This window comes from Protopterus annectens, chromosome 6.part1, assembly GCF_019279795.1.
Source record: "Protopterus annectens isolate FY-2018-M chromosome 6.part1, PAN1.0, whole genome shotgun sequence".
Taxonomy (NCBI): Eukaryota; Metazoa; Chordata; order Ceratodontiformes; family Protopteridae; genus Protopterus; species Protopterus annectens.
Genome location: NC_056738.1, coordinates 131,964,652 through 131,987,688, shown reverse-complemented (window position 1 = coordinate 131,987,688; position 23,037 = coordinate 131,964,652). Strand labels below are relative to the sequence as shown.

Below are 23,037 nucleotides of genomic sequence, written 5' to 3'. Positions count from 1 at the left end.
AGACGTGGAGGAGCTCTTGGTTCTTGTAGCCCAGGCAGGTATGACCCTAACCCTGAGTAGCAGCCTGCCATCGCCCAGAATGATACCACAGTACACGGACAAAATGATTGACTTCAACAATTGGTTAAGCTTCTGGTGTCATTCTGAGGGGATCCAGTATCTGTCTGTCTGGGACGACATGGTCGACAGACCACGATGCTTTACCAAAGATTGCCTGCACCTGTCACCCCTGGGATTCCGGATACTGGCTAAGACTGTTGCCACCCCTGTAGTGCCTTTTTTAGGCAAGGTTCAAATGCCAAATTCACCACCGTAACGGGTACAAGTAAGCAAACTCTGAGGGTAATGCTACTCAATGCTAGAAGTCTAAACCTCAAAATGCACTCACTCAAGGCACTCCTTAAAATGGAGAACGTCGACATCTGTGCAGTGACAGAGACCTGGTTCAAGGCTCCAGTGAACACTCCTGTATTACCAGGCTATAATTCATACTACACTTTTCGGCCACCTAACCTGGACTGAAACAGTAAGACAGAGGCTTGTCCATATTCATTAAGGATATCCACACCTCCAAGCACTGTATAAGCACATACATGAGTGCATGGATCGTGCCATCCCCAACAGAACCAAGACACTATCCTCCAAAAAAAGGAAGCCAATGTGGTCGTGTCCTACCATAAACAAACTCTACAACAAAAGGAAGTAGCTGTTGCAAAAAAGAGTAAAATCCCAAGATTTGATGAACTCCCTGGTCAGCCTCAGCAAGAAGCTGAGATCCCTCATAAAATCCTCCAAAGCTAGTTATGAAAATCAAATCACCACGGATTCCAAAGACAATCACAAAGCATTCTACAGCTGTGTCAAGAATCTCAATATCAAGACTCGGATCTGCTCTGAGCTACAGCACAATGGCACTAAATATACAGAACCAACAGATATTGCCAACATCCTGGCAGATAGGTCCACTGCTAACTTTACTCCCCTCTCATCCTCCAAAGGGCCCATCTTAATACCGGAAGAAGGCAAAGCCCCTGAAATCACGGATGAAGAAGTAAAGACCACACTCTCCAAAGCCAAGAACACAGCATTCATGGGAACAGACAACATCCCAGGCTGCATACTGCACAAACTATAGAACGGACTGGCACCCCACCTAAGTACCATGTTCAGTCATAACCTCACCTCAGGCTTTGTGCCCACTGAATGGTGCACAGCGACGGTTATCCCACTCCACAAAGGGGGTGCCACCACAGACCCCAGAAACTACCGCCCATTAGCCTGACGAGCCTGGTCTGCAAGGCCATGGAACATATCTTGTTGGAGCTTATAAACAAAGACATAGGTAACCTCCAAACCCTGGACCCCACTCAGTTTGGGTTTGTAAAAGGCAGATAATGTCTAGTAAACCTGATTGACTTCTTTGAAGCAGTCACCAGAGCTGTAGACTAGGGCAAGGTAGTGCACACAGCCTATTTTGACCTCAGCAAGGCTTTCGATACCATCCCCCACTCTGGAATTATAGATAAACTCACTAAACTGGGTGTAAATCCCTATGTCCCAAGATGGGAGGCCAACTGGATCACTGACAGAACCCACACAGTAAAAGTTGTCAACTCTCAATTCTGACTTCAGACCAGTGACGAGTGGAGTACCACAAGATTCGGTCCTGGGTACTCTCCTGTTCGGCATCTACTTCTCTGAAGTGCAGGCCAACACAGAAGGTCTTTGGCTAACAAAGTTTGCAGATGACTGCAAGCTGGGAGCCATAATAGAATCACCTAATGATGTAGACATTCTACAAAAAGGCCTCACAGAAACAGATGCTTGGTGTCAAAGTCATGGCCTCAAGCTCAATGCCAAGAAGTGCATTGTCATCCCCTTTGGGAAAAACTCAGTACCCATGAACTACCACATAGGTGGTAGCTCACTAAATACCAAAAGTGTGATTAAGAGACCGGGGACACAGGTGGACAGTAGTCTCTTCTTTGATAACCACATCGCCACAGTAGTCAGGAAATCCTTCTACATGGCACACTTCATCACAAAAGGGTTCTCCTCTAGAAAAAAGGTCATTATTCCTCTCTACTCATCCCTCATCAGACCCATTATAGAGTACAATACCCCGTTTTGGCATGTATCTCACAAGATACCCACAACAATTGGAAAGGCCACAGAAATACCTCACTAACAGGATGACTGGCCTCAAACAGATGCCGTACGCCGACCGTCTTAAAAAAAACTCTCAGCTCCACTCCATCACATATTGCGTACTCAGAGGCGATCTCTGCCTAACATACAAAGCTATGTCAAACTCAGAGCTGTTGGACATGCCACACTTAAAGAAATCCCAATCTCTCCGTACCACATGCTCCAGGGAACTTAACCTCGTCACCACAATAAACAGAATATGCTGGAGGGATAGATTCCTGTCCCAGAGACTTCCCATACTCTGGAACAAACTATCCATTCATGTCAAGCAAAGCTCCTCATTGGCCCTCTTAAAGAAAAATCTTGACGGCTGGATGGGAAATAGAAAATTCACCCCTGGGATCACTTCTGCGGCACTGCTCGGCAGGGGCACAGGAAAATAATTTTCTTTGGTAGCGAAAGCCAGGGAACCTTTTTGGCTAGGCTTATGTAGGCCCCAGGGCTGAGAGCCTAGTACCTACCTATGAGCCTATGAAGGTTCTTAAGTGTATCATGGACCCTCCAGACAAACCATTAGTATGTGGTGCTAATTTATTTTTTTTAAAACTTGGTATCAAAAACTTGCTCTTCTACCTTTTTATGATACCAGTCATTTGTTACTGATTTAGATAACTTTTCTTTGCAGTAAGATTCCTGTATCAGTTTTGATTCTCAAGAATTTGTATACCTCAGTACAAAATAGTCTGGCCCAGAATGCTTAGTATATTTTGAGTTATGCCACTCTTCACTCCAAGTGTTCTCTATAAAGAATTGCCCTCGCAATACATATTCCTTATTACTATCATTCCATACTTTGGTAATTGTTATATGCATCTTATAGTTTAGAACTATCATTAACCAATTGGTTGACCTGGTCAGAAACACTCAAAATGCTGCATCTACCCATTTACACAGGTACTTAAATGAATCCACAGTTTCATATCACTGTGTGCTGCATTAAACATTAACCCTTCAGTCTGTCTCTGAAATCTCCTATGCTTAGTTTTGATATATTTATCAGTTTATTATTCTTCTGTGCCCATCTGGTCAACATCTTTTGCAGGTATGCCCTATCTGTGCTAATGGTCTAGCAAAAAAAACATTGTCCATCTTAAAATGGACATTTCTTTAGCAATTGTAATTCTTAGTAGAATTGAAGCTGTCATGACTCCTCCAGAGGTTCATAGAAGCAGCACAGCAGCTTGAAGACTTGCCTGACTTTCAATCTCTGGAGGGTATCAATGGGTCACATGTCCTTCTGTCTGATTTTTGTGGATGGCTGTCACACAGGAGACCTGGATCATGGGTATTTCCATGGTTTGGTGAATACTGTTCCTAGTCAACCCCACTTATCCTGTCATAGTCTCTCAGATGTCCCACCTCATCAGAAGAAGTTGGCAGAGCAAGAGGTGGTTCACCTACTGACAAAGTGAGACATCCAAAAGGTCCCACCAGATTAGAGAGAGTCTGTGTACTGTTCCACATTTTTGGTACCCAAGAAAACAAAGTACCTCCAGCTGATCCTCTGTGTAAGAAGCCGAAACAAGTGCAGTGCAATTTTATTAAGGCTCTCTTTGCAGGTTATTCTTCCTTGAGATGTGCTCTCTTGGCCTCCAAGATGTGTACCTGTATGTCAGATTAGTCAATGTCTTAAGGAAGTTTTTGCACGTCTGAGTAGGAGCCAGTGGCTTTAAAATTTTCAGTCTGCCAGTTTGGTCTTACATCAGCCCCCAGAATGTTCAACAAATATTTGGCCTTAGTGACAGTATTCCAAATATTGTGGACCAAGGGCATTCTCTACATTGAAAACTGATTTCAAGCCATCCCTTCCCAGCAGAAACTTCCGATAACAAGAGATGCGTTATTTTACCTCTTCTTATGCCTTGTACCATGGTGATTACTACAGAATTATAGCTGGAGCTATCACAGATCATATTATTCATAGGTTCATACTAGGCTATCTGCCCTAGGGCATTTATAAGCCAAGCCAGAGTGTGTTTGGCTTTCGCCAACCATTTTAAATTAATTTTGCTATGCCCTTTTTCGAGGTTAGTATACTGTGCCTCTGTCTAACAGTGACACAGAAGTGATACCTGGGGTAAACCTACGATCTCCCATCCACTCATCAAGATTCCTCTTGAAGAGAGTCAATGAGGGACTCTGCCTAACCTGGACTGGGATTTTATTCCAGAGTGAAGAAAGCCTCTGGGTTATGAATCTGTCCCTCCAGCATGTCCTATCTATTTCAGTGCTGAGGTTCAAGTCTCTCGGGTGCGTAGCTCGATGGGATTTGGATTTTCTGAGGTGCAGCATGTCCATTAATTCTGGGCTGGACATGGCTTTATACGTCAGGCACAGATCGCCTCTGAGCAGGCGGGAGTAGAGCTGGAGTTTCTTTAACCGGGCAGCATATGGCATCTGTTTGAGCCCTTTGATCCTCTTGGTGAGGTACTTTTGGGGTCTTTCCAGTTGCTGCAGGTGTCTGGTAAGGTACATCCCAAAAGGGGCATTGTACTCAATTATGGGCCTGATGAGGGATGAGTAAAGAGGCACGATGACCTCCCCTGATCTAGATGTGAATCCCTTCATGATTAGGTGGGCTATATAAAATGTTTTTTTAACCACTTTGGCCACGTGGTTGTCAAATGAGAGATTGCTATCAACTTGGGTCCCCAGGTCCCTAATTACTTCTTCTGTACTTAATGGATTACCACCTATGTGGTAATTTGTGGGCACTTTGTTTTTGCCAAAGGGGATGACTATACACTTTTGGCATTTAGCTTGAGGCCATGGCTCTGGCAGCAGTTGTCTGTTTCTATGAGGCCCTTTTGGAGGATGCTTGTGTCGGCTGGAGAGTCGATTATGGCCCAGTTTGCAGTCATCTGCGAACTTGGTCAGCCACAGTCCTTCTGTGTTGGCCTGTACCTCCGAGAAATATATACCGAACAAGAGAGGTCCCAGGACTGAGCCTTGTGGGACGCCACTTGTAACTGGTTTGGAGTCTGACATGGCTCCAGCAATTCTAACCATGTGGGTTCTGTCCTTGAGCCAGTTTGCAACCCATCTAGTGACATAGGGGTTTATATTTAAGCTGGTGAGCTTATCTATAATGCCCGAGTGGGGTATTGTATCGAAGGCTTTTGTGAGGTCCAGGTAGGCTGTGTGGACCACCTTCCCCTCGTCAATGGCCTTGGTGACTGTTTCAAAGACATCAACCAGGTTTAATAGGCAGGATCTGCCCTTAACAAAGCCGAACTGGGTAGGATCCAGTGTCTGTAGGTCCCCAATATCTTTATTTATGAGGTCCATGATGATCCTTTCCATAGCTTTGCAGACCAAGCTAGTCAGGCTTATGGGGCGATAGTTTCCAGGATCCGTTGAGGCACCACCTTTGTGGAGAGGGACCACTGTTGCTGTACGCCACTCTTTGGGTACATATCCTGTAGTAAGGCTGAGATTGAACAGTAGTTTTATGTTTGGGTTTAGCTCTTCTTGGAGTTCATGTAGGACGCAACCCGGGACACCGTCTGGTCCCATTGATGCTGTGTTTTTTGCTTTGGAGAGGGCAGCTCTTACCTGAGCATCTGAGATGTCAGGGGGGGCAGCACTCTGCTGGGATAGATATTTGCCCTGTTGGGGGGGGGGGTTTGCGCTGAACCTGTCAGCTAGGATGTTGGCAATGTCTGTGGGTTCAGTGTATTTTTTGTCATTTTGGACTAATTCTGAGCATATCTGGGAATTCCCTCCCAGGTTCCTAACATAACTAAAGAAAGGCTTGTGATTATCCTTAGTGTCCTGTGCAATTTTTCTCTCGAAGCTGGCCTTAGACGATTTTATGAGTGCCCGTAGTTTTTTGCTAATACTGATCAGAGATGCCTTCCCTTTTTGGGATTTTGCTCTATCATGTAGTAGCTTCCTCCTTCTATTGTTTAGTTTGTTTATGGCTGGGGTCCACCAGACAGGACGTCTGCCTTTGGAGGATTGGGTCTTGGTTTTATTTGAGATTACATGATCCATGCATTCCTGAAGGTGTTCATAGAATGCGTTTATAAAGGATTCTGCGGTCTGGGCCGTATTTTTCACAGCATCACATGCTTTCTGGGCAACCTTGTTAGCAAATTAAGTCTCCCTCAGGGAACGATTCTTTTGCAGACATTAGTTTCTTTCCTGTTTTCCTTGGATGTTGTTTCTAAAAGTCTTTGCCTGAAAACCAAGGGCCTTATGGCAGCAAGTATCAGTCTAGTTCCTCATGTATCCTGTCACTTGTCAGTGTTATAAACTGACTCTCTGAACTCAATATCGAGTCTCTGGTCTTCTCTCAGACTGGATCAGAATTTCAAAGGTGTGCAAGTCACATCTTTGCTGGTGGTTTAACGCCTCAAACATGTCTCTTTACATCCTCTTCCACCTCCCATCCCCCTCAGTGCCATTACTATGGGACATGCCTGCCCTGTGGTTGGGGGAGGACAGTTCAGTATGTGCTCATATGCAGTGTCCAGTGAGCATATCACTGTTTTGGAGATATGAGTGGTCATTCTGACCCTGCAGAAATTCCAGCACTCTCTCTCTTGTATACACAGACGATATGATGGATATATAGCCCATAGACAAGACAGAACTTTCTTACTGCCCTCCCTCCCCATGCTAGGAGTGTTGAGCATTTGGGAAGAGGTCATGTCTTACAATTGCTTTCTTACAGCAGGTAACATTTCTGGCAAAATCAATTTTTTTTTTAGTGAGCAGTTTGACTCAGTCTTCTGATGCCTCATGAGTAGCTCCTCACTCCAGTAGTCTCTCAATCCTTTTGTAGCATGGAGCATCTTCTGTTGTTGTGGTAGGGAGTCTTGCTGCAAAATGTCTTCAATTAAGAAACATTCTTCAACTTCTTTTCTGAAATGCGTGGCATGTGTGGTTAACTCTGTTGTATCATCAACTTCTAGAGAAACCTCTGCATCTGAAATTATCCAGAACAGTCCTCTGTCTCAACTGTCTGGCAAGTTTCACCCATACTTTCTGTGCTCCACTTGACCACCAGTTTCTTTACTTGTGTTGATGGCTAAGGATAGTACTTCCTTTCATGTTGAATCAAATCATTGTGCTTTTGCACAGGAGCCACACTACAAGAAGGATATTCAAGAGGTATAGGTAGTCTCATTAGTGAGGTAACTTGAGCCTGTGGCAAAGTCCCTGTGGTTGAAGTGGATGTACACATAATCCCCTCAACCTATTAATGTGGTCCGTACTTATCTTTTGTTCTGCAACAAGCCTAGTGATCGTGTTGCTTAATAAATGGGAACTGGTTATCGAAGATAAAAGAAAAATGAAGGGCACGTTATAGTAGAGAAATTCTGACTAGGTATGGTAGCATAATTCATGAAGAATTGTGTAGCTCTAAACAGGAGTTCCAATTTGTTATTAGCTTTCAAACTAACTGGTAGGCTAGTCCAGAGTTGCTAGTTAAACATAATACCACAGACGTAAAATTTGAATGATTGAATAATCTGTATATTAGACTTGTGCATTACTTGTAATATAAACATATACCATGGTCTTGGAACCTGTTGTATACAGAGTATTTAAGTAGCAGTATGCTATTTATGATGGCTAGTAGGGGGTGAGTCATGTGGCTTTTGGTAAGGTCTTCAGAATAACAGTAAAGAGTTGAACTGAAAAAAATATGTTGTGTAGAACTGTGTATGCCTCTTGTCATCTACCCTGAACTCTGATGGTAACTAAAACTGCACAGGTTAGGCACAGTAGTAGAAGCGGAAACCTTTTTGGGACATTGAGATACTATATTTTTTCGTCTAGATTTCTTCTATTGTTGCTGCTACCATTTGTTTTCTGCTGAGGCCTGTACCTGGTATGGCATGAGGCTGGTCCAGTAGTATATTTGTACTACAGGTATTTTTACTGTACTTCGCCATTTGGGTTCAGCTGACAACATTGCAACTACCATAGTTTCTAAAACTGTAAGGGAATCACTCTGAAAATCTGAAGTCTTGAATTCAGCATTTGCATTGCATCTTCTTCTGAGTGGCCCTGGGGATAAGCCATAAAGGACGTGGCATACTTTTTTTCTTTGTTAAAGGCAGGGAAGCAGCAGTCAAGGTATTTAACACATTTGCTTTACTTTTTAAATAAGAGGAGACTGACAGAAATTTAGTGTAAATTGTAGACATGGTGTGAACCAAAAAAAAAAAATCAAATGTGAGATCTTTTTACTTGAAATCATGTAGTTTAGAAGACTATATATGCTTATGCTGTGAATCTAGTAATTTAGCAGAATTCCTAATAAAAGGTAGAACAGGCTATGGAAACAAATGATCTACTGATTTAACATTGGAGAAAATTATAGATGTATGTTGAGTACGCGAGTCTTTGACTGTGCAACCTAAAAGCATTACAGAAGATGGAGAACTATGCAGAATTAGAACTATACATGAAAATGGAACTCAAGAATTGCTAAAAATGTTTAAAAAATAGACAATTTACAGACAAATGCTCAGTAATCAAGAGGGCACTTGACACCAAATGAGGAGTCTGAAACCACACGCTCATCCAGTGTTGTAGCTTTAGACATGAAAAGGTGCACTTTGTAGCAAAAGTCACGTGTAGACTTGAATAATAATCATTTGGTAGAGTAGGCTTTGTATGAAAAAGAGTGCAGTAGCAAAGTAATTAAGTTTATGATATTAAAGAACAGCCAGAAGGAGAAGTTTTTATGGGCACATCTAAAGCATAGTCAGTGGATACAGTACATGCATAATAAAGTAATAATGCATCTCTTTAATGACCAGAGAAACTCTGTACATATTATTTAATCAGTGAAAAAGGGAAAGGGAAGTTTAGTTTGTGAAACTATGGATTAAAGGCAACAAAATTGTGTTTAAACTGAATATTGGTGCATGAAGCAACATGGCTGAATCTACCTAAACATTCAGCTATTCACTGCTGACCAACTTCGTCCAGTACAAGGTTTATGTGTGTGTGTGTGTGTGTGTGTGTGTGGGGGGGGGGGGTCGGAACCAATTTCAACATTCCTTTTGCAGAAGACATAAGAGACTTGTCCTGAACAGGGCGCCTTGCCTTTGCCAGACATGCATTTGTTCAAGTGCATAGGTACATACAAGCACACACACGGCATACAGACTTTACGGATAATTTAGAGTTACAACTTCACCTATAACACTCTTGCGTTCAAAAGTGTGAGCTGTTCAAGTGTGCTTGGACAAGTGTGCTTGGACATTACTTTCTTATTCTGGACACAAGCTGAAGCCACTTAGACAAGTCTTCTCGAATTCTGTGTGTAAAAAAAAATAGACTACAAACAATTATTTCAGTTAGTCACTTTGCAAGCTAAACTAAAGCAACCAGATAGCCACAGAGACTTATATGACGTCATGATAAAGAGAATTTATGCAATCAAGATGAAAAATCAAAGTGTTTCTGTTAAACTGAATGTTAAAGATGTAACAACAACTTTAGGTATTTATACTGTCTCATTGTTTGCAGGTATCTTATGTAGTGTGTGTCTTATGACAGCACCAAGTATACCGATTTTTGAATGAGGTTCTTGAGTGCCATTTTAAATTGTCATCCATTGTTCTTAAGTGGTACACAAGCAAACCTAGTACTCCACTGTGTATTAGGTGCTGTTGTGCTTGTGTTGTATGGCAGATGGGAGCTGCACAGCAGTCAGAGGCAGCTACGGTATTTTTTGCCTTGCTTACTGTGGAGCTACATGCAGCTCCATAGTGAGGTGTAATTATAACATACTGAGTTGGATATTACTGTTGCATTGTGGTTTGCAGTCTTGTCTGGAAGTGATTCATAAAAAAAAAAAAAAAATCTTTCAAGATGATGGTGGACTTGGAGGCGTCATTACTGTACTGTGGTAATGTGGGGATCCGGTGTTGCATCCCCCGACTGGAAGGAGAGGACTAGCATCACTGAAAGGGGAATGAATGATTTTAGTTAAGACTAGCTAGTACTCCAGTGTTTTTTTTTTCTTTGAAATGGCATACATTCAGTGAGGGAATTTGGTATGCATATGGAGTACAGTGCTTGTGTATTAGGTAAGACAACATATAGTGCCTTGCCCTACTGTGGTTCTACTTTTGTGAATCACAATAGTCTTTGGTTTTCCAGCTTATAATGTATCAAGCCTGCTCTACAGTGCATAATGTTTACAGATATCTTTTTGAGAGCATGCAATTTAAAGACACTGAAGATGTGCAGGAGCAAGTTATATTGCAGAGCTGTGAGAATGTTTGTGTGGAAACGCAGAACAGTCGAGATGGCATCCTGCGAGTCTGTTTGAGCTATTCCTAAACCTAATGAAGCATGATGACTTTTACAAGCTATATGCAGTGAGCAAAACTCAAGGAAGAGTTAATATTTAGAAGTCTGCTGTCAAACAACCCACTGCAGCATGAGACTGTATTAAAAGTGGCTATAATTAGCACTTCCCAGTACAGAAATAAGTTGCACAATACAGAGTCTGTGGTACAGTATACAGATATTCTGGAAAGATATGTTGATTGTTTTGAAACCTTAGGATGTCGGTAGGGTGAGTCCCATGTAAAGATGTGACCTGATGCGGTTCCTGTGATTTATGTTGCATGCAGAGTACCCATTCCTTTTAAGGCTAAAATTGGGCAAGAATTAAAGGTTATAGTCGGTATGAGTAATAGTCAACAGGCAAAACCAACAGAGCAAATTATTAACATGGTAACGGGGATAAAAATCCCTAAACTCGAGTATGCCTTACTCAGCATGCATTCAAGTTACAACTGTCAAGAACTGTGTTCCACTGAAATAAAAGTAAGCAGATTTGCTCTCCTCATTGAACAAAAAGCACATCATTGTCAGGTACTCCAGGAAGTCTATTGGCTCCCAAGTACCTAGCAGGGCTGCTCTATTAAATGGGAACCTAGTTTTCAAAATTCTCATGGCTAGATACTATCCACTTATAAAAAGAGGATTTCTAAGACACCAAAGTTATTCACTTAGAAACAACGGGGATGACAGTAGGGCACTTGCCAGGCCTAAATTTGGACAAGTCATAGGTGAAAAAGCATCTTTCAGAATAGGACCTTCCGCTTAGAATCATCTACCTTGTGAAGTCAGGAATTGTCAGACCTTAGAGACATTCAAAAACCCTTCAAAGAAGTGACATGCTCATGCTTCCATTGCACTGGCTAAGGCACTTGCTGTAACAACTAAAATATTTTTTTACCAGATGATGTGTATATATTTGCATAGTAGATACAGTAATTACAAGAGTAACACTAAATAAAAGTATTTAGTTTTATCATTTGCTATTGAATTTGAAATATGGATGCATCTTTTCATGTCATTCAACTTAACAGTGTATCTTGTTTCCTTTATACCCGGGTCATGACTGAGAAGGGTCAGCAGGCCCGTCAACTTACCCAATAATAATACTGAAAATAAATAACAAATAGGCAAAAACAGGACTAAGTAAGAATTTTCTGTTTTCCAAGTGATCTTAAGTCCTTAACATCGCTGTGCTATGGAAGGCCACAGCTCCAGCAGCCTGCACACATCTTTGCATTCTAGAGCACTTTCTGGAAAATCAAATTAAAAAATTCTGAAAAAAAGAAATGTAAATCTTTTGGGAAGAGTTAATATTGCCATTTTAGTAGTATTATCAGTAACACGACTTGTGGTAATAGTACATTAAGTCTTTACAGCAATACTGTTATAATGCACATGAACTCAGATTATGTTGCTCTAGAGTTTCACAGATTTTCATGTCTTGGAAACTGTGTATCCTAGACATATATTGTCAGAACATTTAGTCTAACCTGACATAAGCTTTCATGTTACATCTAGAAATTCTTCTGAGTGCATATTAATGTAGATATGTATAGAACTATGAAAATTATGTGTGGATGTCTAATTAGCAATATAACACGGCATATCTTTCAAGATGTGAATTTGCAGTGTAAAAATAATTGACCATTTTCTTCAGCATCATAATCTAAGGTTTCACCTGATGCTATGCAGAAGTTTGAAAATTACTTGTTTTTAGAGATATCAAGTATTTATGGAAATATTACATGTCTTCATAATTCCTAGCAAATAATTGGGAATAATGTCTAGTATACTGCATTATAAGTGAATATGGATACTTTATTGTTTAAATGTTCTTCAGTAACGTGTAGCTCTCTCAGTTATGAAATTATGAATAATTGAAAAGCAGTAATTACTTTCTGTATATCACAACATCCTAGGTTAACAGTCTTGCTGTTATTTTGTTACATAAACATTACCCATTTAATATTGCCTGTTTTAAAATGGGTAAGTAACTTAGTTAAGGAAGCCAGACTCCAAAAATATCTGGGCGTTGTAAGGAGCTTTCGGTGTTACATGTTAATAAGTAGATCAAGGGACCATTGTGTACTTTAGCTGGCTGAAAAAGTAGCAGCAACTATGAAAAACAGATTCTTTCTTTTTAAGGCTTGATGCAGATTAGGAATTTTATCAGACAAAGTTGGATGAAACTAGTTCCAAACTCTGCACATTTGTTGAACATTTAGGGTAATGCAGATAATTGAGGCTACCTTTCAGAGTTTCATCAGCACTAGAAGTGTTTCACTGAGCTGTAGAAACTTGATTAGAGGGCTTTCTAGCATTTGATGATGCTATTTTATGAGGTGCTACAAAGCAAGACTGTGACAGATTAGTTGTGTTGTTAGGAAGCTTGTGATCACAAAGTTTGAAGGTCAGCAAAGTCAGATGCCAAAAACGTGTCTTCTGCAAGGTATATTAGAAGTGTTAACTGAAAATGGTCATCATCTGAATACTGACAGGTTTTGCATAACTGTGAATATGCAAACATATTGATACTTGGTTAATGGTAAGGAATCACTTTATTCCACACTTGTCAGAGATCACAGTATAACTGAGAAAGTTGCTTGATGTAGAGTGGTGGTCAGCAGATAAAAATAAAAGAAAAAATGTTTTTTGAGTTGCTGACAAGGTTAGTGACGCTAGCAGTGATGCTGAAGAGCCATGACGTGACACTGCCTATAACCCTACATGTCAACAAAAACTAACAGCAGTGCTTTTAAAGGAGGGCAGACCTGTTGTCTGTGCATCAAGGGCATTGACTGATGCATAGGCATAATGTGCACAGACTGAGAGAGAAATGCTAAAGTCTTAAAATGCCAAACTTCTTGACTGTATAAGTGTAGTAGTGGGATATGTCCGCAAGCCATGTAAGAGTATATTTAAGAAGATAATGTTATCACTACAGAAGTATGGTGTTAAAGTACATTATAAGCCTGGGAATCTTATGCATATTGCTGATACACTCAACAGACCATTTTTAAATGAATGTAGCCAGGATCTTATAGGCAAAAACCTAGAGGTCTTATGGATAATGTCATTGTTACCTCTGAACTCAGAGAATTTAACAAGAGATGAGAGTTTATACAAGAGGTGCTGTACAGCTATATTTTACTCCAATATGTCATTACGACAGGAGAGTCTGGCACTTTCTTCATTATTCAAGTCATGTTTTCATTTTAGAGATCACTTATTTGTGTAGGAAATTATATTCATGGATGACAAAATTGTCTTCACACACCTCCATAACCAAATGCTATTGAAGCTACATGTGTTACATTTGCTATGATAAAGTGCAAACAAAAGGCACATGGCATTGTATACTGACTGTGTAGTTGTACAGATTGTGCAAATAGATCATGAGTGTAGAATGTGTGGCATGTTTAGAAATCTCATTTAAAAATAAAATAAAAATTCCACATGATTTTTTCACAAGCAAGAATAAGTGGGACATTTGATCTGTTTCAATCTATAACAATCTTAATTTCATGTTTTCTGTGGACTGCTGTTGTAAGTATAATTTTCTTGACAAGAAATAGTAGAGCTAGATATATCTGATAATAGTCCTCAATTTTCAAGCCAGGAATTTCAGTTCATTGCCAGATCATGGAATTTCACCCACACAAATTCAAGCCCATGATAACTGTAGTCCGATGATAAGTCGAAAGAGTTTTTCCCCCTTTTTTTTTTTTTTTTTTTTGCAGTTGACCATCCATTGCTCCCAGTATGTTTTCTTAATCCACTTGGCTCTCCTTTCCTTATCTGGGCTAACTCCAACCCACCTGGAGTAGTGGTATATTGCTGCCAGTGAGAGTTTTTTTTTCTTGCCCTAACCCCCCCCTCCCCTTGTGTGCATTTGTAACATCTAGGGCCAGAAATGCAATTAAACATGTTGGCATTTTTTTTCCACAGCAACTCTACCAATTTCTCTGCTTCTTAAGAACAACACCCTTGTGTGTCCCTAGCCTCTAGTAGGATCCAACAGTAAAATTTCCTCATGCACACCCATCCTCCACTTGCAAGCACCTCAGATGCTTGAGCTACTATCAAACCTGGGACTCCTGTGCCATAGTAAGGGTTTTACCCCTCTGTGCCATGACAACAACTTTGTCCTGTATAGATAATGATCCAGACAGTGAAAAGTATCTTAAATGTCTGGTTGGTCATATCAAATACCTGTCCTTGAGAGTAGCAGAACACAAATCTTCAATCAGTAGGACTTTCCAATACACAACTTCTCTTACTAAGAAGTTGGTGTTTGAAACTTAATACTTGGTTCCAAGAGACAACCACAATTATATTTTTACATATCAGACAATTTAATGTTTTATGACAAAGCTCCCAAGAATACATCTATTTTGGAGGAAGAAGATATTGTTAGGATGGCTCAGGATTCTTTTCTGAGGCATAAAGTGCTAGTCCAAGCTACACTTATTAATCAATATCCAAAGTCTTTTGTACAAAGTAACAGTATGAGGGTTTCAGTATCAAACTTTAGAAGCTGCCAGATATGCTTCTACATCAGGAAACAGTTGAGACTTATCAGGGTTTGCCAGAACAGGCATTGAAGTTGCCTAGTGTCCAGTCTTGAAGCAAATTCTTATAGACTGAATTCTGTGTCAGAGCTTCCCAGTCTCTGAATTTAGCTGCTGCTAATCTGTGCAGTTAAAGTAAAGAGAGTCTACAACCAGTTAATGTCTGAAAATAATAACACATGCAAACATCAAATAATAAAGTCACTCAAGTATTCATGGTTTTAATACTTGGCCATAGGTGTGAGTGTGCGTGCAAGTGTGTGGTATGGAAGAACAGCTGAGTCTCTGTAGGGCTAGCCACCCTGTGGTGTGAACCTTGGCTGTGGTTGATTGTCACTGTTAAAGTGCCACCCTGACCGCATGTGTAAAAATGGAAAAAGAGGTGGTGGATGGATGAATTGAATAATCTATTAAGTGTTCAGTGCATGAAAGCAAGTTAAGTGTATGTTGCATGACTTTCAGATTTGCTTAGTGGAGTTTTGTGTAAATGTAGATGTGACTGGGTGTGCATTTTATCCACACACACATATTGTATATAATCAAATATAATGTTTGTGTGAGAGAGAGAGATGTATGTATTGCTTAGTAAATGGATGTTTTAAGTATATATGAATGTAGTATATAAAATGTGTATATTGTATCTATTTATGAATGTGTCGCATAACTCACAATGATAGTTTATCAGCTACTTCAAAACTGTTATGCTACTGGCACGCTGTTCATCAGTACAGCATGAATATTTTATATGCCCCCGTTAATTTGCATACATCCCATGATTCTTTTTTTATAAAAGTTTTTTAAATGTTTTCAAACGCATTTCTTTGTTTTGCTAGGGTCTCTCTGGTGTGGTCCTGAATACATCTGCTGTAGGACTCTTTCGCTTTTTAGTTTATTTGGTTCTCACTCGTGTGGTAAGGATACTAGGCTTTATAAGCCAAGTGTGTCAGTGCATAGCTAGACTCTTCATTTAACTTGTACTGGTGACCCTAAATAAGGTCAAAAAGTTGTCCATAAAGTGCTAGCACTGAAATTCAAAACAATTTATTTCATTTTCTGAGTCTGGTTTATTGTCTTGAGTGGATTAATTTAATCAATATGCAGATACTCAAGATGCTGAGAATTGGTGGTAAGCTGTGCTGTGAAGCTCTGCTTCATGTGCTTCATTCATGTCAACTGGGAGGTGCTGGTGTCCTACATCTGTCTTCTTCGTAAGTCGTAGTCTTTTTTCCCCCTACTGTGTCATACCTGAACATCCAGTCTTATGAGCTGCATATAGGATGGCAGTGGCATAGTCCTCCTGCACACACGACTAGTGGTTGTAAGCAAGTACTGAATGTTTGGCCATACACATTTCACAGTATGTGGTGGGGTGGGTGAAGCAAATGATAATGGTGAGACATAACATTCTGTGAATCCTTTCAGCAGTATGGAAGCAGTGTTACTATAGCAATAACCCACGCCTGGGTGTGGGTAATGCTAAATTTACCCACGGTTGGCATGGTTTGGTCCCGAGGGCGAAGCCTGAGGGACCAAACAAAGCCAACCGTGGGTAAATTTAGCATTACCCACACCCAGAAGTGGGTTATTGCTATTATACCATGACATTATTTAAGAAAAGAAACTGTTACTTTTCTTAAATAATGGCATAGTATAATGCCTGTTTACTGTCCTTCCGCGGATGTCTGGCATCGCGGCAGTTCTGATGTACTGCGCGCCTGCGCGGTACATCAGAGTTGAGCAAAAGCACGGAGAAAGCAAGATCTCCGTTGCTTTTAGTGTCTCGCTATGTTAAGTGAGTTTAACATAGCGAGACAGTTTTAAAATAAGCAACGGACATCTCCGTTGCTTATTTTAAAACTGTCTCGCTATGTTAAACTCATTTAACATAGCGAGACACTAAAAGCAACGGAGATCTTGCTTTCTCCGTTTTTTAACACTGTCTCGCTATGTTAAACGGGTTTAACATAGCGAGACAGTTTTAAAATAAGCAACGGACATCTCCGTTGCTTATTTTAAAGCTGTCTCGCTATGTTAAACCCATTTAACATAGCGAGACAGTGTTTAAAAAAATGAGTTATACTAATGGAAAAAAGTCCGGGCGACCGGACCTTTTTCCATTAGTATAACTCGATTTACAACGGGCACGCTGGCCAATCAGCGTGCACGTTTTGGGGGGATCATGGTATAATACCCAATTACCCATGATCTGTTGCTGTTAAGTTTCATCACTGCAGTTTTAGAGTCTCTGGAAATCTGATGTTGAGGACACTTGATTTTTCATGTGTGGTTGGAAGACATGTACTACTTCATATAACATATGGGCTCCAAGCAGCTAAGATTCTGTTATGCCACAGCCCTTTCTGAATCCAGTCCATAGTAAACTGACACTTCAAATGTTGCACTTACCATACTAAACATTGTATCATTAGTTTGAATTAAAAAAAGGTAAAATATTCGGAATATAGCTTTTGTATGTAATTAATGTGGAGCTTTTCTCCCCGGGCCTCCACTGGAAACTGGCTCTTCTTAGGCTCAGCGGACTTTCCCGGTTAACAAACGCAATAAATAAATATAGATTAGGCCTCAAAATGGTGTGTTGAAAATTTCCCTATCTTGCTTTGAATTTCAGTACTAGCATTTTGTTTCATTTTCTCTGTCAAAAACATTGTGTTCTGTTACAAAACATGTTTTGTCCCTAAATTTCTTTAGCAATTAAAAAATTAATTTATTTGTAAGTAATTAATGGTAAAAGTTATAGTATTTCAAAAACTGCTTGTTTTGTAGGTATGGATGGCAGAGCAGAAAATAACCTACGAAAAGAAGAAGCAAGAAGAACTAATGCAACAATATTTGAAAGAACAGGAATCCTATGACAACAGGTTTGTAGTAGTCGGGGAGCTGCTTTTAATTTTTCAGATTTAACAATCTGTATTCTTTTTTAGCACAAGTTAATGGGTTATTGTAACTTACATAATACTACTGTATGAGTCAGTAACAGTAATAGTGGGTTGTGTTCCACCAGTAGCCATAACTTTGGAGTTGATTTGGAAGATGAATACAGTGTGAGTGTGGAAAGTGCTTATTGATACACATGTAAGGTAGAGATGATCAAAACTGATGTGGTCCTTTTCTCTCTATTAGGAATCTAGATGCTGATCTTACCTCTCAACTGTAAAGATTTTCACAGAATGTCCTGATTTTTGCCTCATATTTTTGGTCCGTTTTTCATAAAATTCTGGTATCCTGGTAAATCAGTGGCAAACGATTAACAATTCAAGTTAGAATGTGACCGATATTTGAGTTTCAGACTTCATACCCTTCAGAAGATTCATGCTAACCCACAACCTGTTATTCTATCAACTTTCTAAGTTTGTAAGAGCAATATTTAAAAATCGCCCCTATTTTTGGTCCTTTGCCCACTTTTATTTATGGCTTTGTCTAGATTTCTTGCTCTAAAAGGTTGAGAGATATATAGGCCCACCTACTCTGCCTGTTTTTAATGCTTGTTGGATAGGAGGCTGAGCCTGCTTAACTAGTTGAAATTGTTTTTGGAACCCTCATAAAATAATTGTGCTTGTTTCTTTCATTATTAAATTATGCCACTGATTTTGAACATGTTCCCACTATAAAAAAAAAAAAAAAAAAAACCTTTGCAGTCACTGCTACTGTTTTTGTGAAGAATTTATCTTGATTACGTAGGACTTATCTGATGAAGTAGAGTCCATCTTTAGCAACTGGTGGAACTTTTTCTGCAGCGTTGGGGTTGCTCAGCTGATGCATCTTATCTAACCTAACACATTCTCTCCATCCTGTGGAACACCTGTTTACAGTTCTTTCCCACTATAAAAATCTCAAGGTTGTTGCTGTTTAAGTTTGTCCTGCAAAACTGTAAGCAGTTACTCTCTTCCTTGCCATGTATATCCCTGCTCAGTTTATAATTGTTTTTATATTTTTTGCAAGCAGTCTCTCCCTTTCATTTTGGGCTTGGGTCCATTCCTGCTGCTTTTTCAGATTGCTTCTCTTGCCTCAATGTGTGTAAAGATATGGAGTATATATCTTTGTTGCAGGGTAAAACACCTTGTAATTAATACAAGGAGATTACCTGTGGAGGACCCGTAACTGTCAGGTGATTTAGTTAATTATGTACAGAACTTAAATGATATCTACTGGGAGGTCAACTAAAACTTACTTGACAAGAATTTATATATACAGCTCTGCTGTGTAAAATAACTGGATGAGACATTCAAGTTTGACACCAGCAATACCAGAGTGCAATTTATAGATTTTTTTCCCTTGCAATTACCAGGCCTGTGCAGTGAGATCATACAACTTCTGCTTGGGAACTGAGCAGAAGCTGATAGTGTGTTTTATATAAATTATTTTCCCAGTCTCCTCCTCTCGATCTATCGCTCTCTCTCTCTCTTTAAAGACAGCCTTGATAAAGTAAACTTTTTAAAATATTCCCGCAGCCTTTTGTTCAGGGTGTATGTAAATGCTGTTTTAGGCTGTACTTTACTTTTGGCCATGAATGCTGTTCAAATACTGAGCAAGCTTTTTCATCTCACTAAGTAAAATTAAACATGTTAGAGGTCATCCCAAGTGGAAGTTGTTGAAAGGGTAAGTGTTAAGGCATTTGAACAATGTGTCACTTACATCTGGTAAGACGGTCCTTGTTAACATCTGGACTACAATCAGTGGGCATTAAGGCCACAGGGCAGATAAAATTTTACCAGGTTGCCAGGGACATTATTCCTAATAACAATGTTGTCCAGCTTTTCCAGATCTTCATTTTGTTTGCTTCACCTAGGACAGTTTTTTTTTTCTTCCAAAACAGGCTTACACTGCCTTTGATATTTCAAAGAATATTTCAAAGAAAGTTTTGCATCTGGTTTGTTATTGTTGGGCCGTTTTCTATGTCCTTTGTCACTGTCAGAGGTTTCTTGAACTTTTTGGCAGTTTTTCTGCCATATCTGATCTATCCTTGCTGCATCTTAGCCTGCCTTGACATTTTTCTTTTCTGTTTATTTGAATGTTCACCCACTTATCATAGCAGACTGGACCTTCAAAATGAGTGCTTGTGGGAAGAAGAAGATTCCTCCCCAGGATTGCCCTGTAACGTGTAATTTACCTTGGGGAAAGCCCTATCCAGACTTAGGCCTCGGCAACATCTGTTTCACCTTCTAAGTAAGAATCAGAATTAAACAAATTAGTTACACTGAACTGCTTGGAGACGTCATTGACTGCAGACTACATTTTTACAAATGCATAGAATGTCAATTTTAAGCCGCACAGAAAAAGTTAAATCTTACTTAACTGAATTAAGATGACAACAAACTACACAAATATTACGTTTAACCAGACTTCTGTATTCCTGAAACATATTAACTAATTTTCCCCAAAGTCATCCATTAAAGATTGAACAAACCAGAAATAAAATTGCCAAAAACGGGCAACACATCCAACAAAACTCATCACTATATAGCTGTAGATCACCTTAACTGTGTGGAATAGAAACGTATTATAGTAATTAATTAAAAATCAAGCTTCCTTTATTTTATGTATCAGCTAAATGTCCAGCTCTTTCTAATATCATTATCAAATACTTTCCTTCCAGACCCTTCTGATCACAAAATCAAAACCTGATGCATGTAGCTAAGTCAGTCATTACAGAGATTGTCTTTTCTGTTTATGTAGCTAAAATCTGACATTTCATTCCCCTGGATTTCAGGAATGAAGCCAGCCAAGTTAGATTCCTCCAAAAACTAAAGGCTCATTTAGCGCCCAACTGGATATATTCTTGTAAATAATATAAAATGTTTTCTTGCATGTAATATTCTGATTTGTCCCAGTTCTTCCACAAACCACCTTTTTTTCCCTATCCCACTCGCTTTGTCTTTTTAACATGTCATTTCTCTATTTTGATCCTCTACCCTATTTCTCACTTTAATTTTCTCGACTTTATTCCTCTTGCTAAAACATTGGGTCATATTCCAAAAGATCAATAAGTGACTTACTGTTATCCAAGACCTATTTGTAAATAAGGCTTCCAACACAGTAAGTGAATTACACAGAGAATACATCTTTTAGAATCTGTCCCTCTCTTGTTCATTTAAATTGCCCTATGCCTTGCTTGCAAAAGATTTTCATATTTTTCTACTATTGTAACTATATGTACACAGTTGTATAATAGTGTTGGCATAAGACAAGAGTGTTATATGATTATGCAATGTTTGTAACTGCTGGAGATGTTCTTCAAAGGCCTCCACTGTAAATGGGCTTTTGCTTAGCCTGATGATCCTTGTAGAACAACTGAAGTAAGTGTTAACTGATACTAACCCTGATGGTTTCTTGTACCTTGTTTGAAAGTAAGAAATGAGAGTTAAGGCCTTTGGAGGAGGCAGGTATGCCAGCATTATCACCGTCTGAATAAACCCCAGGCTTTGAAGAAGAGAAATGGTAACGCAACAATTTTGCAAAAGGACCTCTGGAAAGGATGGCTGAATCAGCAGGTCGTCCAAGTAAGGAAGTATTTGGATCCCTTGAAGTCTGCAAAAAGAAATGTCACAGGAGCAAGGCATTTGGTGAGCACCCTTGGGGCCGTTGAAAGGCCAAAGGGCAAAGCACAGAACTGAAAATGCCAGGAAGCAAGAGAGAAATGCAGAAACTTCCTGAAAAGAGGATGGATCAGAATATGGAGATAAGTATCCTTGAGATCCCGAGACACCAGAAAGGCCTGAGGAAGCAAGAGAGGAAACATGGTCTGAAGAGACAACATCCAAAAGGAAGTCACCTTCAGAAAAGTGTTTAGATGAGAGAGATCTAGAATCGGTCTCCAAATACCCTCTTTTCTGGGCAGTAGAAATATTCTTGAATAAAACCCCTTCCCCCTTTGGGACATGGGCACTTCTTGACTAGTACCCTGAGACTAGATCTCAATGAACCTCTGGGGAAAAAGGAAAGTGTTCCCAAAGAGGCTGAGGAATGCCCATAAAAGGAGGATGGGAAATCCACATCATGAAGTATCCCTGATGAATGATTGACAGAACTCAAGAATCCTGGGTGATTCAACGCCAAATGGGAGGAGGAAGAGGCGAAGAGAAAGAGGAATGTGACTGGGAGTAGGTTGATAATCAGCACCTGGTTTGTCAGGAAAGGAAGGCTTTTTAATCCCTGCAGTCTGAATGGCCTTAGCAGGAGGAGCCTATTTACCATGCTTTTTACCTTTAGGAGGAGGGTGAGATTGCCTATGAACAAAGGCTGGCTTTAAAAGGGTAGTTTCTCTGAAATTTAGGCACAAGAGAATCGGAGATGTTTAAGCTCCTGTAAGGCCTTCCCCTTGTCCTGAAGAGACTTAAACAAACGAGCAGTTACTTCCCCAAACACAAGTTTATTATCCAGAGAAACATCCATTAATTTAGCCTTAATATCATCTGGTAAAGGTTGAAGCTTAAGCCAGAATACCTCCTCAGTACTGAACCAAAAACAACAACCCTAGAAGAGGCATCTACTGCATCATAACTACATTTGATAGCATGATGAACTACTTAAGAAGTTCCTAGCAAGGAAAGAGCAGAAGATTTACCCTGGAGTCTGGAAGATCAGAAAAAAAGCTGACAAGCCTGAGAAAGAAGAGCCAACGCATACCTAGATATAGGGGTCTGATAATTAATTGCCCTAAAAGCTAGGGTAGCAGAAGTATAAACTTTCTTGCCCAGCCTGTCCATGGTTCTGCTATCCTTTTTGGAAGGCAGTAACTTGGATGAAGGAAGCTGTTGAGACTGCTTATCAGAGGCTACAGACACCACATAGGGTTAGCAGCAGGACATTTCAACAAAAAGGAACAATCCTCAAGGACCCTATAAAGTCTGTCAGACTTCTTGGGAGCAGGGGATAGAGAATCTGGCGCTTTACAGGCATTCAAAGAAACCTCTAGTAA

The 23,037-nt window shown here is 39.9% G+C and overlaps 1 protein-coding gene across 1 annotated transcript in view; it reads left to right on the top strand.

Annotated features, from left to right (window-relative positions):
- CIR1 (corepressor interacting with RBPJ, CIR1) overlaps nucleotides 1–23,037 on the top strand; it is an 823,643-nt gene that overhangs the window by 11,368 nt on the left and 789,238 nt on the right. The window contains exon 2 of the mRNA XM_044075555.1: nucleotides 17,886–17,980. Coding sequence (XP_043931490.1) covers nucleotides 17,886–17,980 — 95 coding nt within the window. The remainder of the gene's footprint in view (nucleotides 1–17,885; nucleotides 17,981–23,037) is intronic.